Source organism: Chrysemys picta, chromosome 23 (assembly GCF_011386835.1).
Source record: "Chrysemys picta bellii isolate R12L10 chromosome 23, ASM1138683v2, whole genome shotgun sequence".
Lineage (NCBI taxonomy): Eukaryota > Metazoa > Chordata > Testudines > Emydidae > Chrysemys > Chrysemys picta.
This window is the reverse complement of record NC_088813.1, coordinates 6,342,437-6,357,933: the sequence shown is the minus strand read 5'-3', so window position 1 is coordinate 6,357,933 and position 15,497 is coordinate 6,342,437. Positions and strand designations below refer to the sequence as shown.

Below are 15,497 nucleotides of genomic sequence, written 5' to 3'. Positions count from 1 at the left end.
GTCTCCCTATGATGCAGTGCAATGCTCCTGTTCTCACTGAAGTGAACTGGAATTCTGCCATTGACTCAGTAGGAACGGGCATCAATTGCTTACTTAAAGCAGTGTCTCCTTGTGATGAAGTGCTGGTAGACTTGTATTTAGCATGCACCTTGCAGCAGGGCCTCTTGTGAGCTCTCTGTTCTGCCCACTCCCCGCCTCTTGCTTTCTTCTGTCTCTTTCCCCCATTCTTGTGTGCTTCTTTACTTACCCACTCTTAGAGAGCCTCTCTTCTCTGACATGGCAGGAGAGGCTGAGGGAACTGGGATTGTTTAGTCTGCAGAAGAGAAGAATGAGGGGGGATTTGATAGCAGCCTTCAACTACCTGAAAGGGGGTTCCAAAGAGGATGGATCTAGACTGTTCTCAGTGGTAGCAGATGACAGAACAAGGAGTAATGGTCTCAAGTTGCAGTGGGGAAGGTCTAGGTTAGATATTAGGAAAAACTTTTTCACTAGGAGGGTGGTGAGGCACTGGAATGGGTTCCCTAGGGTGGTGGTGGAATCTCCGTCCTTAGAGGTTTTTAAGGTCAGGCTTGACAAAGCCCTGGCTGGGATGATTTAGTTGGGGATTGGTCCTGCTTTGAGCAGGGGGTTGGACTAGATACCTCCTGAGGTCCCTTCCAACCCTGAGATTCTATGATTCCTTAGTCCTGCTTCAAATCCCTCCTCAAACTCCCTTTGACTGTCTAGCTTTCCAGGCTAACTCCCACTCCACTGCCTCCTGTTCCTGTTCTCGGGCTGATGTGAGGCATGCCTCTCATGAATGGGAAAAATTCCCCATCAGTATCCCTAAAGGTGCCACCATAACCTCTTTCAAATCCCTCCTTAAAACCTATCTCTGCTATGGTGCTTCCACATCATTATTGGCTGGCATTGGTTCGGCAAGTATCAATCTATTTGTCTGTCTTGTCCTCCTGTCGTGTCCTGCCTGTCTCAGAGAAGGTGAGCTCCCTGTGGCAGGGACTGCTTTCTTTGTTAATGTCTGCACAGAATCTAGGTACAGAATGTGGTGTTTTTGAAAACAGTGTTGGAATTGTGTCTCTTTAATTTGTAAAGGGTTTCTTGGCACAATTTCCAGTCTAGGGGGCTCTGCAGGAAAGCACGAGATCAGAGTCAGTCTGCAGAAAGCCTAGAGCAAGGTGGGTTAAATTGTGCCACACCCTTTTTAGGGAGCAGCCTGCTTTGTCTCTCTCTGTTTTGCCATTCTTGTGCTGAATTCTAAGTATTAAAACAGTGTTATGTTGCTGCTTCCGGCAAGAGTATTTAATGTTTTTATCTAACTTCTCTGTGTACATGCCATGAATCTGAACACTGAAACCTAGTCTCCTGACTCCTACTCCAATTTCTTGACCACTGCACTAATCTGTCTCCCTGGTTGGAAGGTCTGGCTAATCTGCTCTCTAGAAAATGGAACCTGACATTGTGAAAATGAGCTTCTTCTAAAGGATATGTTTTCGTGTCAATGACTTTATGAGGTCTTCTACTTTTTTCTGGAACTTCACAATGGCTTTACATTCACATGGGTCCTCCTCTGTGGATAAGAGAACAAAGGTGATGATGAATCAGCCATCAGACAGAGCAAGAATGGAATATATCAAAACCTAAACCATGGTGACAAGTGAAATAAAGCGAAAGCCTTTTCTCCAGCCAGAGGTCTGGAGGAAATCAATACATCATTCAGCCAGATTCTCTGAATGGTTATTGCTGTGTTTAACTTTAAACTAACTAGAGGGTCGCACACTTCATTGCTTATGTAGGCCAAGCTCTGTGTGTTATCCAAATTTTTGTATTTCAGCAATGATTTACCTAAAACTGATTACCCAGATATGGCTTTTCTGATTTTCATCAGGGTTCTGTTTATTCATGCCTACGCCATTCCCTGTAATTTTGGAATTGATCAGCTGCAGTGTTTAAAAGTGATTGTGTTACAGACAGACAAACAGAAATATCGTCAAGGTGAATGTGGCGCCCCGCTTCTCTCAGCCAATTAACAGACCTAAGTCAGATACTTGGCTGTCGTCCAGTCTTTTTGTGCCACTCTGGTTGCAAAAGGGGTGAGAGGGCCAGTTTAACTGGCCAGTGATGGGGTGGTGCAGTTCAGGAAGGCTTGATGTTTTAATGAATTACTGTTTTAGAAGCGTGCTGAGACCTTTGGCTGAAAAACACGACGGCAGAAGTGCAAAATGCTATAATTTGGGCAGACTGACATTTTTTCAATCAAAGAATTTCGACCAAAAAAAAGAGAGAGAGAGAGAGAGAGAGAGAGAGAGAATCCAACAAAACCACACACCTACACAGAAACAAAAAATAACAACAACCCAACACCTGTGAGTGGAAACCTCGAGGTGTACTTTTGCCCCTTGCTTCAGGAGTCAAGTGTTTTCCACCTGCCCTCTGCCCCACTCACCGACACAGATTTTCGTTGGCAGTTCCTTCGCAATCTTGTTGATGGTACTGAAATCAGCAGTATAAAAGTAGTGTGCTGCCACTGGCTCTGAGGCAATTTCCCTTAATTCATCTTCAACGGCATTGCCCACTCCCACAGCGAACATCTCAAAGCCTGCAAGCAATGAGGAGTGTCAGTCCTACTGCGACCATCTCATTGGAACAGCAAAAGAACCCAGCCAGCTTGTAAATCCTTCTTTGCATTTACGTGATGTGCTGCGTACAAACGAGGACGCCCCCACTGTACGGAGCCATGGACCAAACGCTCAAAGATGGACACCCGAGAACACCCACATCATTTGCACATGGAGTCATTGTGCTTTCAAATCCCTCAGCTGTAGGGTCTTGTGGAATGGATGCGATTATGGCCATTGAATGCAGCGCGTGCATCCTGAGAATAGGCCACCTAAACTACAAGCGCACGTATTGAGCCATCGCAGAACCCCAAGGGAGAATTTATATGTTTATGTATTACAGGGACTAACTCAAACCAAAATCCCTGTAAATCTGGGAAAACGCAGCTCGGGATTTGTATCCAAGCTTCTCGCTACAGTGGGGCCATGCCGAAACTGCGGATCAAACTGCTGAACTCTGGGAAAGGCTGAAGCTAGATCTGAATTTTATTTGGATCCACCTCTAGGCTGTTCATAGGGCAGAGGTAGGTGGGTAAGTACATTTGCCTTTCATCTCCCAAGGCGGGTGTATTTAATATCCACTGGCAAAGGTTCTAAAGCGAGATTATATATATATATGGGTTGGGTGAAAAGATAAGGAAAAAAATCAAGAACTCTTTTAAACTGTTATCACCCCAAAATGACTCTGAAATGTTTGTCCCAGGCAACTGTGACAATCAGAGTCCAGACACTCCAGGAGGAGGATGGGGGATCTGAATGCCAAAGAATAAGCAATTGAATCAACTGACTTTATTCAATATTTATTGCACTATAAAAGAGCATTACGGTCTTTTATGAAAGCTGGTGACCCTCTGGTCATTAATATTATTGCATGATGTGTGTATGGCTAGTGTGTAAAGAGGTACATGTGCATGCTGGAAATATGTTACTAAAGTATGTTTGGGGAGCAGACTTGCTAAACGTTTATTCTAGACAAAGGAAGGTTGTTTTGCCCGTTTGCCTGGGTCTCCAGTGTAAATTGAGCAAGGTGATGCCAGAGACAATGGAAGTTACATTTACATACGAATCAACAGGGGGGTTGGGAAATCAAGAGGAAGAGACAAACAGCGGGGGAGAAGAATGCATTTCAAAGGTTTACTTTACTGAATTATAAAAAGAAGGGGAGCAAACCCCTTAGTTCTCCATCACTGAGGGGACAAAAGGGCCAGCACCTTTTGATTCTGTGAAAGTTGGCTCCCCTTTCCTGGCGTGTTGGAGATGCTAGTAGCTTGATGTAAGTAAGAAACTGTTTTAGGCAAAGACATAACTGGTTCAAATTACGTTTGAGGCACTAACAAGTGTGTGATTTTTGTTTTGTTTGTAACCCCGTTTTCTCTCTTTTATTCTTGCTTAGCATCACAAATCTGTGTTCTTTATTAATACACGTCTCCCTGTTTTATTTCAAAGCTATCTCAGTGCTGTATATTCAACTAAAATGTGGGACCTCAGCAAAACTAACAGACTGGTGGGTGCACTGTCTCCTTGGAAACAGCAGACTTAATAATTTCTGTGAGTGTCGAGTGAGAGGGACTGGACACTACAGAGAGACATCTCTGAGGGAACTTGGGAACTGGGGTTCATGGAATATTATCTGTAGGGCAAAGTTTAGACTGGCAAAGTCTCAAGGAGTTTGCTGGTAAGGCAGACAGACTGTTGCATCAGGGAGCTGACACACAGTTTAAATTCCAGAAAAAAAAAATTAAAAATCCAGCTCTCTCTTGCTGAGACAGAGGGGTGACACAGTGGCTTATGATTCTGGGCACCTCAAGCATAGCATCACAGGAAAGTTGCCTCAGCCTTTGTTCAACCTTTTCTAGAAGGGAGGATGTCATAATTCCTTTCAATCCTGTTCATTGCCCCCACAGAGGTCATGACCCCCCCGGCTGAGAACCTGTGGTTTAATAGGTACCCAAGAGGAAGATAGGGGAAGTTTTCAAAATGGGGCCCAAAGCAACTCACCATGTTCTCAATACTTATATCCGGAAGACAAAGTCACCCACTGAAAAGCAGACCAAATGCTGGAATAGGGGAGTAACAGGAGCGGGTCAGGAATTTTTAGATGAAATATTTTTGTCAGAAAATGGCAATTCATAAAAAGTGAAACTTTTTCCTAGGAAAAGGTTGATTTCAATCAATTTTTCAACTCACAAACAAAATTGAAGAAAAAAAAGGTTTGAAATTGTTGAAATGTTCCATTTAAACTTTTTCAAAATGAAAAATTCATGTTTTCCAGTTCAAAATGACTTTTGGTTTTGAAATTTAAACTAATGATGTAAAAAGAAATTGCCAAGTATAAAAAAAAGGCTGAAATAGAAACAAAATGTTTTGATTGACCCAAATTGATTTTTTTTTGTTCACAAAAAAGTTCAACTTTTTAAAACTTTTTTGTCCCAGTTTTGGATGGGACATTGTTTTTGAAATCTCAAAATGTTTTGCAGGCTGAAAAATACATTTCCTGACCAGCTGTAGTAGTAACAAACTGCTGGGTCTCCTTCCCAGGAAGACCTGTCACTCACTAGGGACAGGAGATCCTGTTGTGAGGGAAGAGGAGTTGTGCAGGTACTTGGGTGGTCTGCGGGGTCTCATATAAACTGTTTGAAGCCACATCTTGGGTGAAATCCTGGCCCCATTGAAAGTAATGGGAGTTTTGCCATTGACTTCAACAGGGCCAAGATTTATCCCCTGAACTACAAGATGCTTGTGTGAACTCTGACCCTATTTAGATTCAAGCATCGCTAACTTTTTCCCAACAGCGTTGCCTTAGTTCCTTTGGATCAAAACAAGCACAATATTTGAATTTTCAATGAGGCTTCTAAATTCCAGCTCCTGGAACATTTTCAGAGTGCAATAACGAGCAGCTGTTATTTTTTCCCCTGTAAGAAACACGATCACTGAACAGCTGGTAATAGAAAAAACAAACCAACCAGCCATAATCAAACAGAATTCAAGGCCTGTTACCATTATGTAAGATAAATTGTGTTGGTGAGTTACATCAAGATTTATATATACCAGCCAAACACACGCTGTACACGGCATCCCACGTGCCCTGGCAACATGCTTCTCAAATGTCAATTATTCTTGCCCTCATGTTTGATCTTCATTATTGGGCACCAGCCCTCAGTCAGGTCCAGCGGTCAAGACCAACGATTAAAAGAGGTGAAGCATTTAGCAACTCATGAGCATATCCCCAAGGGCCATGTTCATTTAACGCAGTAAAAAACAGGATACAAGGAACTTGGGCAGCAGTTGTTCAGCAAAAGGGGGCGGCTCGCGAAATATTTATGTTTCAAGGTCTTTAAAGTATCTTTTTCTTTTCTGGTTTTATTAACCCACTGGAAGCTGGCAGCAGAAATGTGTCTCCCGCTCAGTCCCCATCCCCCTTACATGTGCCTAATGGGTTATTAGTGTACGGTCCCTAATGAGTGCCGGCATGGTGCATACTTGGACGAAGTTCATCCATGTGTGAAGGGCAGGAGCACTGCCAGCTTTTCTGCCGCCTTAGGCAGCGGAAGGTCCCGCCCCGAAATGCCACCCTCCCCCCCTCACAGAGGCGGTGGAAGATCCCGCCGCCAAAATACCACCGTGGTCACCGCCCCCCAAATTGTAGCACCCTAGGCGACTGCCTAGGTCACCAAATGGGTTGCGCCGGCACTGGTGAAGGAACAACATAAGGCCCATGCATCCCTTAAGTGCCATTTAAGGCCTATTTTGAGGGCTGAAGTGGAATTAAAGTGGTGCTTGTTCCTTGTGCAGGTGTGATTTTTACCCATTGGTTCGTAATTGGACAGCTGGGCCTTGTGAGGGGACTTCATGGGTAGGAAGACCTTCCCTAGGTCTTACTCCTCCTTTGTGCATACAGGAAGCAGTACAATCTGCTACTTAATCTGTAGTACCTGTGGCACTTAGAGACGAACAAATGTATTTGAGCATAAGCTTTTGTGGGCTAAAACCCACTTCATCGGATGCATGCAGTGGAAAATACAGTAGGAAGATATATATATATATATATACACAGAGAACATGAAAAAATGGGTGTTGCCATACCAACTGTAATGAGAGTGATCAATTAAGGTGAGCAATTATCAGCAGGAGGAAAAAAAACGTTTGTAGTGATAATCAGGATGGCCCATTTCCAACAGTTGACAAGAAGGTCTGAGTAACAGTAGGGGGGAAAAATAAGCATGGGGAAACAGGTTTTACTTTGTGTAATGACCCATCCACTTCCAGTCTTTATTCTTAAGCCTAACTTAATGGTGTCCAGTTTGCAAATTAATTCCAATTCTGCAGTTTCTCGTTGGAGAAAAATAAACTTCAAAAACAGACTCCAATGTGGGAACTGACCATGTGAGGAAGTGCAACTGTCATGTGAGACAGCAAGAAACCAAACGAAGAAGTCAAAGCCCAGCAGTGCTCTCATGACTAGTGATGTGGTGTCCCTGGAGTAAAGACTGAGCCACAGAACTTCCATCCTCCCCGTGAAATGGGGGTCAGTAATCTGAAGCAAATTCCTTCCACAGCAAAGGCACCGAACCACACCCTGCTCTCAGTCACACCAACATGGGCCCCCAGTACGTCCCCTGAAGTTATCACAGTTACTCTGGTCTTACACTGAGGAAGGGTGTAGCCTGCAGAGCTTAGTTTAACTTTGCACTAGGACTGAGCACTGATAGCCAGAGAGGGGAGAGTTCACCGTTTAAAAAGGCTCAGAGGAACATAACCTCTATCATACAGGTGCTAACTGGCTCCTTTGCTGGTAGCTTCAGAAAGAGGCCCATGACTGACACAGAATAGAGACAGAGGATGGGCCTTCTAAAGGGACTATGAGAATTAGCTGTCCAGCTCCCATTGAAAGCCAAAGCCCCTTTGAAAATCTGCCTTGTCCACATCAGAGGCCCTCTAAGTCAGCACTGAAGCACGTGGGCAGGGGTTGAGGCAACTTAGGCCAAAGTTTTGCTCTACGGATGCCCATGTTCTATGGTGAATGGAGGACATCCATTTCTGGGACTGCCAATCAGCATCATACATAGACCAGTACTTGACCCAAAGGAAAACCAACGTCACTGAATTCTGGAGGCCTACCTGAATCCTTGGCTTTCTTGGCAGCATCGCTGATGTAATCTTGTGACCGTCCATCCGTGAAGACAATGCCCACCTTGGGGACGCCAGGTCTCGCTCCACTGGAGGGATCAAAGGACTTTTCAGTGAGGTGCCTCAGTGCTAGGCCTGTCATGGTTCCTTTCTCCATGTAGGACATCCTTTTCACTGCTGCCTTGATGTCCTTTTTGTTGTTGTACCGTTCCAGCGGGAACTCCTGCCTGACAGAGCTGGAGTACTGGACCAGGCCCACGCGAGCATTTTTATCGGAGACATCCAATGAATCCACAATCTGGTTGATGAACTTCTTCACAAGCTCAAAGTTCTCAGGCCGCACGCTCTTGGAGCCATCAATCAGGAACACAAGGTCAATAGCAGATCCACCACTGCAGGCTGGGGAGAAACAAGAAAACAGGGCAAAGGGAGAAATACAGCTCCCAATTAACCAGAGAGAGAGAGAAAACAAAAACCAGTATGGCTTTATTAATAATAATAACTCAACATCATAGTAAATCTCAAAAGCATGTCACTTCCCAGCAGATATAGCACCGCTGACATAAATCTTGACCTAGGTCCTTAAGTTGGTCTGGCTAAATATTCAGTTTACGCCATTGCTAGTGATTTTATCTCGCCGCCAAAGCTTTTGGTGACCATGTGGTGTCTGGCCGTGTAGCAGCATTCCTTGGTCATCATATAATAATAATTAATAATAGCTGTTTGAAAAAGGACAATTATTTTTCACACAACTGTTTAATATTATTTCAAAATTTCCCATGAACATTTTTATTTAAAAACCAAAAACCATTTTTTCCCCAGTTTTTGAAAACTGTTTTCAGTTAAAATTTTGGGTTTTAGTTAAAAAAAAATCAGTTTTCAAAACTCAAAATCCAAATTATTTTACTGGAATCCAAAAACTTGTACAGAAAAATTTTGGGTTTTTTGGTTTCCGTTTTTAACAACAAAAATTGATAAAAAAAGAATTTTTGTTCATTTTGGACAAAATTCATTTTTCCCTAAAACAAAAAGTTTGACCAAAAAATTCAAACGGACTCTAATAATTAATAGTAATAACACTAATAATAAAGCTTTTTACTGGCAGGTACACAGTGCCTTTCGTCTTGGGATCTCCATGCACAGTGAAGCCAATAATTGGTTGAGCCTCTGCGGTAGGCTAGGGAATGCAATTGGCTGAACCTCAAGACCCATTGCAAAGTCTATTTGTTCTCCCAGGCTTTCCATGAGGGGGATGTATTGGGCATGGGGGAAGAGATGAGGTAGGAGCATTTAATCTGTGTGTACTGGGGAGTTTTAACGATGGGCATTGGTCTCATCGGGACCCTCCGAAATCGCATCCTTGGTGAAGGAGTGATTAGAGCACAGGAGTCCGGAGGAGGCATAATTCCTGGGGCCACATTGTGGCCCCCCGGGGGGGTGTCCAGAAAAGATTAGCCAATCAGAATGGCGTGAATGTTTCCAAGGGCAGATTTCAGCTCTGCCACTAACAAACTCCTTATTTTGCAGACTCAGTGTGTCTTTTGTTCAAACTGGCAGTGACCGTCTGAGGAGTAAAAGGGAGCACTGAATGGAGCACACACCAAAAGGTTTTGCTCTGCCGGAAATCTCAGAGCCATGAAGTCACTGGACCCTGACACAGTGACTGATGGTAAATCCTCTTTATTGCCGTGAATCATGCCCCACGCTCAGTGCACAGCGCGGCTGCCGGCTAACTTCAGAGATGGCAACCGAGCCCCTACCGAAGCATCCACCTCCTGCCCCTCCCAGCGCTCCACTCTTCTACCAGGGAGGGGGTCCCACATGGGTCTATGGCTTCCTTTGGGCCTTGGGGCTCTGCGTGCTGGAGTTCAGACCCACAGATCAATGGGGACCATGATTAATCTGCTCCTGCATGGAGGGTGTTGGGTGCCTTCCAGGGAATATCTCTGCTAAGAGTGTAAATCAGTCCAAGAGCCTGATCCAAAGAACGTTGGAGTCAATGGAGAGAGCCCTATTGACGCCAGCTCTTCCTAGGAGAGCTACTTGGTTAAATTCTCAGTGGTGAGCAACTCAGGGGATTGGGGTGAAGGTACCGTTCTTTTACCCTGCTTTCATCCTCTTGCTTTTCTGAGGCAGTGCCTCGGATATCTCAACAACTCCCTGACATATCACCGCACTGCCATGTTCATATCAGGGATGCACAATGGGATTTACCACTGCAGGTTTTCCCATCGCTGTTCAATGTGAAGCTCTCTTTGCAAGCACAGGTGTATGACCCGGGTGTGCTGACACAGATCTGCTGACAGTCATGGTCTCCAGAGGCACAGAGGTCGGACAGATCTGTAAGGAAAGATACAGAATAAAAATATATTGACCCTGAAGGGAAAAGTGTCAAGGCCGCTTTGACCAAAGACAGCACGAGACTCGTGTTCCTCTATCTGCCTGCATAGCAAGTGCTTTAATGTTCTCCCCTTCTATGAACTCTAAGTCCTTATTTAATAACACATTGCTCATAGCAGGATGGATCACTCGATGATTGCCTGTTCTGTTCATTCCTTCTGAAGGATCTGGCATTGGCCACTGTCGGAAGACAGGATACTGGGCTAGATGCATGATTGGTCTGACCAAGTATGGCTGTTTTAACGTTCTTTTCTGCTGCAGATCTCAAAGCACCAAGGGAAGTAAGAGTTATTATCTTGATTTTTCAGATGGGGAAACTGAGGTACATAGAGACAGTGACTTGCTCAAGGTCCCTCTGGGGCACCTGGCATTGGCCACTGTCAGAAGACAGGATACTGGGCTAGATGGATCTTTGGTCTGCTCCAGTATGGCCGTTCTTATGTCATGCAACTCAGCGACAGAGCCAGGAATAGAGCCCATGTCTCCACAGTTCGAGTGCAATACCCTATCTACTGGGCAACTCTTTCTCCAACACCCACAGCAGCAGATCACAATTTACTTCACCATTCAATGTTGTTCAATGAGAATTTTGCAATTTTTGTTATTCTTTGAATTGATCACGAATAACTGTGAATAGCCAACGTTCACTCTTCCGGCCCTATGGGTTAGTTGTGATTAGTCCGATAAATCGCATGGGATCATTGCTGCTCTCTGGTTAGATTAGTGCGCAAGCAAACTTAAAGTTCATTTTACAGTAACACTTGCACATTCAGCTTTACGTTTGCTGTCTGCGAACACAAGCGCCAGTAGAACTCAACCTGGGCACTCAACCTGAGCAAACAAAACTGGAATTGAAGTCAATGGGCACATCCAGTACTCAACTCTGAAAATCAGGCCCCAGGGCATCAATGTTGGTCGAAAGGAAACACAAAGGTGAAACAAATCTGGTGGAAGCCAATTCATTTATAAATCAGGTGAGTATTTGCAGGAAATAGTGTATGCCAGTATTTACCTGGCTCTACCACAACCACAGTGCCTGATTCAAAGTCCATTAAATTCAAATGGGAGACTTTTCATCTGGTCCATATATATGGGGTGGGGGGAGAGACAGGGGGCGGGGAGGAGGAGGAAGACAAATACAAGAATGCTCAAGCCTTCTGATTGTTCTAAACAAAGCAATGTTAACCCCTAGCGTTTATAAGCAAGCACCATAATGAGTGGGTTAGCATATCTGCAATGTAGAAAAGGGGAAATTCAACCCTGGGCAGAGGATATAGACAAGAACTATGCACCATTTAAGTCCCACTTAAGTGCTCAAAATAGGCCTTAAGTTGCCTAGGCCTTGAGCTGTCCTGGTGCACCAGGGAGAATCCTCCCCCTTCGGTATGCATCCGAAGAAGTGGGCTGTAGTCCACGAAAGCTTATGCTCTAATAAATTTGTTAGTCTCTAAGGTGCCACAAGTACTCCTGTTCTTCTTTTTGCGGATACAGACTAACACGGCTGCTACTCTGAAACCTCCCCCTTGTGGATCTCTAAGACCTTCACGAAGGGAGATAAGTATCATCATCTCTGTGTTGGGGAAAATAAAGCACAGCGAGGTGAAGTGATTCTCCCAAGGTCCTGGGAACAGAACTCAGGTCTTTTGCCTCCCAGCCCCTGTTCTATGTACTAGCTTCTGCTGGCTTAGCTGCACATTAGCTCCATTTTATAGCTGGGGAAACTGAGGCAGCCACAGTCTCCATAACAAGTCAGAGGCATTTGACTTCGGGTAAGTTGGTTCCCATGTCTGTTCCTAGACTTTGTTTGTGTAGTTAGATTGTAAGCTCTTTGGGCCAGGGACTGTCTTCTTGTGTTTGGATGGTGCCTCTTGGAGCTACTGTAATACGTATTATCAGAGTATGAATCTCCTGCAAATGCCAATTCACACCTACAAGTAACACTTGTGGTAGTTGGGGACTGTGCTATTAAGGGCTGAGTTTCCCAGGCCAAGAGTCTGGGGAAGGTGTTGTGAAGCTCTTGTTGTCATGCAGAGGTGTTGCGTCTAGACACAAAATAAAGGAGATCTCTGGCAAGCACTGAGGCCCAGACCCTGAAAGGTATTTAGGCTCCAAAATCCCATTGATTTCACTGGAAGTTAGGAGCTTTCAAGGATTTGGTCTGGAGTGATCACCAAACACAACACCGAACCCCATGGGAGGGCATTGCTACTTCAAACAAAACCTGCAAGACTGTAGAAGGGAGCTGCAAAAATACTCATTTCCCGTGTCAACTGAACAGGCCCAGGGGTTTCACACACTCTTCCTGCCAAACACAGATGTGTGGCAACAGTTTGGGAAAGGTGTGACACAATAAAGAGCTGAAGGAGACATACACGGGTAGAGACAGAACTGTGAGATGCTCTGAGACTGACGTGTAACAGGTCATGATTCAATCTTTCTGCTGAAAATGTGTAAGGTAACTAAGAGCAGCCTGGTGCCCAGTTTGTGTGGGACGGTGTCAATGTTGAATCTAACGTGAGCCAGGGGTCTTTTAATCAGATGCAGTTGTGCATACGGTATTGAAAACCAGGTGTTCAGATACTAAGCCCTGGTCTACACTGGGGAGGGGGCTGATCTAAGGCTACATCTACACTACGGGGGGGGGGGGTCAATTTAAGATACGCAAATTCAGCTACGTGAATAGCATAGCTGAATTTGACGTATCGCAGCCGACGTACCCCGCTGTAGGGACGGCGGCAAAATCGACCTCTGCGGCTTCCCGTCGACGGCGCTTATTCCCACCTCCGCTGGTGGAGTAAGAGCGTCGATTCGGGGATCGATTGTCGCGTCCCGTCGGGACGCGATAAATCGATCCCCGAGAGGTCAATTTCTACCCGCCGATTCAGGTGGGTAGTGTAGACCCAGCCTAAGATACACAACTTCAGCTACGAGAATAGCGTATCTGAAGTCGACGTATTTAGGTCGACTTACCTTGGCATCTTCATAGCACTGAGTCGACTGCTGCCGCTCCCCCGTCGACTCCGCTTGCGCCAGCGACGGCTCCAGACACCAGCGCATCAAGCGCGTGCCTGGGACGGCAAGCCGCGGGGGGCAGCCTGCCGGTCCCTGTGAGGCGGCAGGCAGGCTGCCTTCGGCGGCATGCCTGTGGGAGGTCCCCGGTCCCGCGGATTCGGCGGCAATTGGAGGGCGGGTACGCCAAAGCCGCAGGACCGGCAGACCTCCCGCAGGCATGCCGCCGAATCCGCGGGACTGGGGACTTCCCGCAGGCAAGCCGCCGAAAGCAGCCTGCCTACCATGCTGGGGCAGCAAAAAAGCTAGAGCCACCCCTGACTTGCGCCTCTCGCAGCGGTGCAGTACCGGAGTTGACGGGAGAGCGCTCGGGGATTGGTGTATCACGTCTAGACTAGACACGATAAATCGACACCTGATAGATCGATAATTACCCGCCGATCCAGAGGGTAGTGTAGACCTGCCCTAAGGGAATGGACACCCAGATAAAACCTTGAGAGTGAAATCCTGGCCCCACTCAAGTCAATGGAAGTTTCTGAAGCAACTGAAGATTTCACCCTAAGATTAGAGATTTTTGAAAATTCTCCAACAGTTGAAATTTGAAAAAAAAATGGGCAGGGGGATACATTTTCACAACATTGTGACATTTCTGCCCCCCTCCCCCTTTTTTGGATTGGTTCTACTGCCTGACCGGCAGAGGCTTTCAAATTTGGAATTTTTCTAATTTGGGGGGAAAGAAAAGAGGGAAAGGTCAATGTTTCTCTTTTCATTTTTTCCAGCCAGCTAAGAGCGAGAGAGCTCAGAATACTTGTATTGAGAGAACACATAACGAACCTGTGGAGCTAACTGCCAATAGGCACCATTGAAACCAAGACCTCCGAAGGATTTTTTAAAAACAATTACAGAGGAAATAGAACACCCGCCATTATATTAGATACTATTTAAAATTGGAATTTAAAATTCCTGATTCCTAAACCTCAGAGCTGGGGGTTAGGAGGAGATTTCCCTTATGGGGCGATTATTCCATTATCCCCTCAAGAATGTCCTCCACCTTCCTCTGAAACAGTTGATAATGGCCACTATTGGACACAATACTGAGCTACACAGATTCCTGTTCAGATTCAGTCTGGTAATTGCTATGTTCCTTTGTTCCTGTCTGTTCACCAAGGAAGGTCTGCCCCCCACCTCAGATCCTCTTGCTACTCCTTTAGGACTTACCACAGAAGGCCTCTTGAAATTTCGTGGCCAGCTTCTCAATGACACTGTAGCTCTCTACATAGTCCACGTGCTCGTCCAGCGGCTCGGTCGCCATTTGCCGAAGAATGTTCTTGTCCACTCGGCCCACCCCGATGGCAAACAGCTCAATGCCAAGGGATCTTGCCCTCGCTGATACATCCTTCACGCCATCCTGGGGGCGTCCGTCTGTCACAATGATCGCCACCTGAGGAGAAGAGGGAGGGAAACAGAAAGAAGAGGTGATGGACTGTCCCCCTGCAATCCATCATGGTAGTTTTTCTACAACATGGATGTGAGCATAGTGTTTGCTCAGGAAGGAATCTGGCTCAATAACTAACTTCTTCATATCCATGGAGTTAAAGCGCTGTACAAAATGGAACCATGATTTCCCTTCCCCACAACACCAGAACGTCAGCATAGTCTATTTTGTCTGCCCCCATGGTTTGTTCATTTCTGGGCTGCAGGGGTTAAATTGACATTGTCTTAAACATCTTAAATAGGGGATGGCTGGATGATACCAGATTTAAGGAAAACAGAGTAGAGGCAGCCTTCTTAACACACAGCATTAACACTGGATCAAACGCAGCAGTCGTTGCTTACCCAAAACTCCTGCTGAAGTCAATGGGAGTTCTGACTAAGTAATGGCTGGAGGAGGGAGTTCGCCCAATAACAGTGCCTTTAATTCCATCTGAGGATATCGAAGCACTTGGCAAACATTAAGTGATTAAGCTTTATCTCCATTTTACAGATGGGAAAACTGAGGCATAGAGAGCAGAAATGGCTTGCTTAAGGTTAGTGACAGAGTCAACATTTTTGACTCTTAGGTCCCCGCTATAAACAGCAGGGGTAAGATACAGGCCCATTTAAGTCAATGGCAAAATTAGCATTGGCTTCAATGGGGCCAAGTGAACTACTAAGCCAAATCAAATCTGTTTCATAGGCAAATGTCCTTGGTAATAGAGAAGATAAAGAAACGTGAGTAGAAAAATGCAAGAAATAGCTAATTGAACCGCAGCAGTAGAATTCTCAGTGACCCATCAACACACAGGTCCTTAAGGTTAAGCTTATGTATTATTCACCTTCACATTTACACAATAGAAATCACAAGTA

At 45.4% G+C, this 15,497-nt stretch overlaps 1 protein-coding gene across 1 annotated transcript in view; it reads right to left on the bottom strand.

Annotated features, from left to right (window-relative positions):
- MATN1 (matrilin 1) overlaps positions 1-15,497 on the bottom strand; it is a 39,529-nt gene that overhangs the window by 2,388 nt on the left and 21,644 nt on the right. The window contains exons 3-7 of the mRNA XM_005286207.4: positions 14,370-14,592; positions 9,957-10,082; positions 7,734-8,141; positions 2,444-2,596; positions 1,487-1,567 (exon numbers count right to left, since the gene is read on the bottom strand). Coding sequence (XP_005286264.1) covers positions 1,487-1,567; positions 2,444-2,596; positions 7,734-8,141; positions 9,957-10,082; positions 14,370-14,592 — 991 coding nt within the window. The remainder of the gene's footprint in view (positions 1-1,486; positions 1,568-2,443; positions 2,597-7,733; positions 8,142-9,956; positions 10,083-14,369; positions 14,593-15,497) is intronic.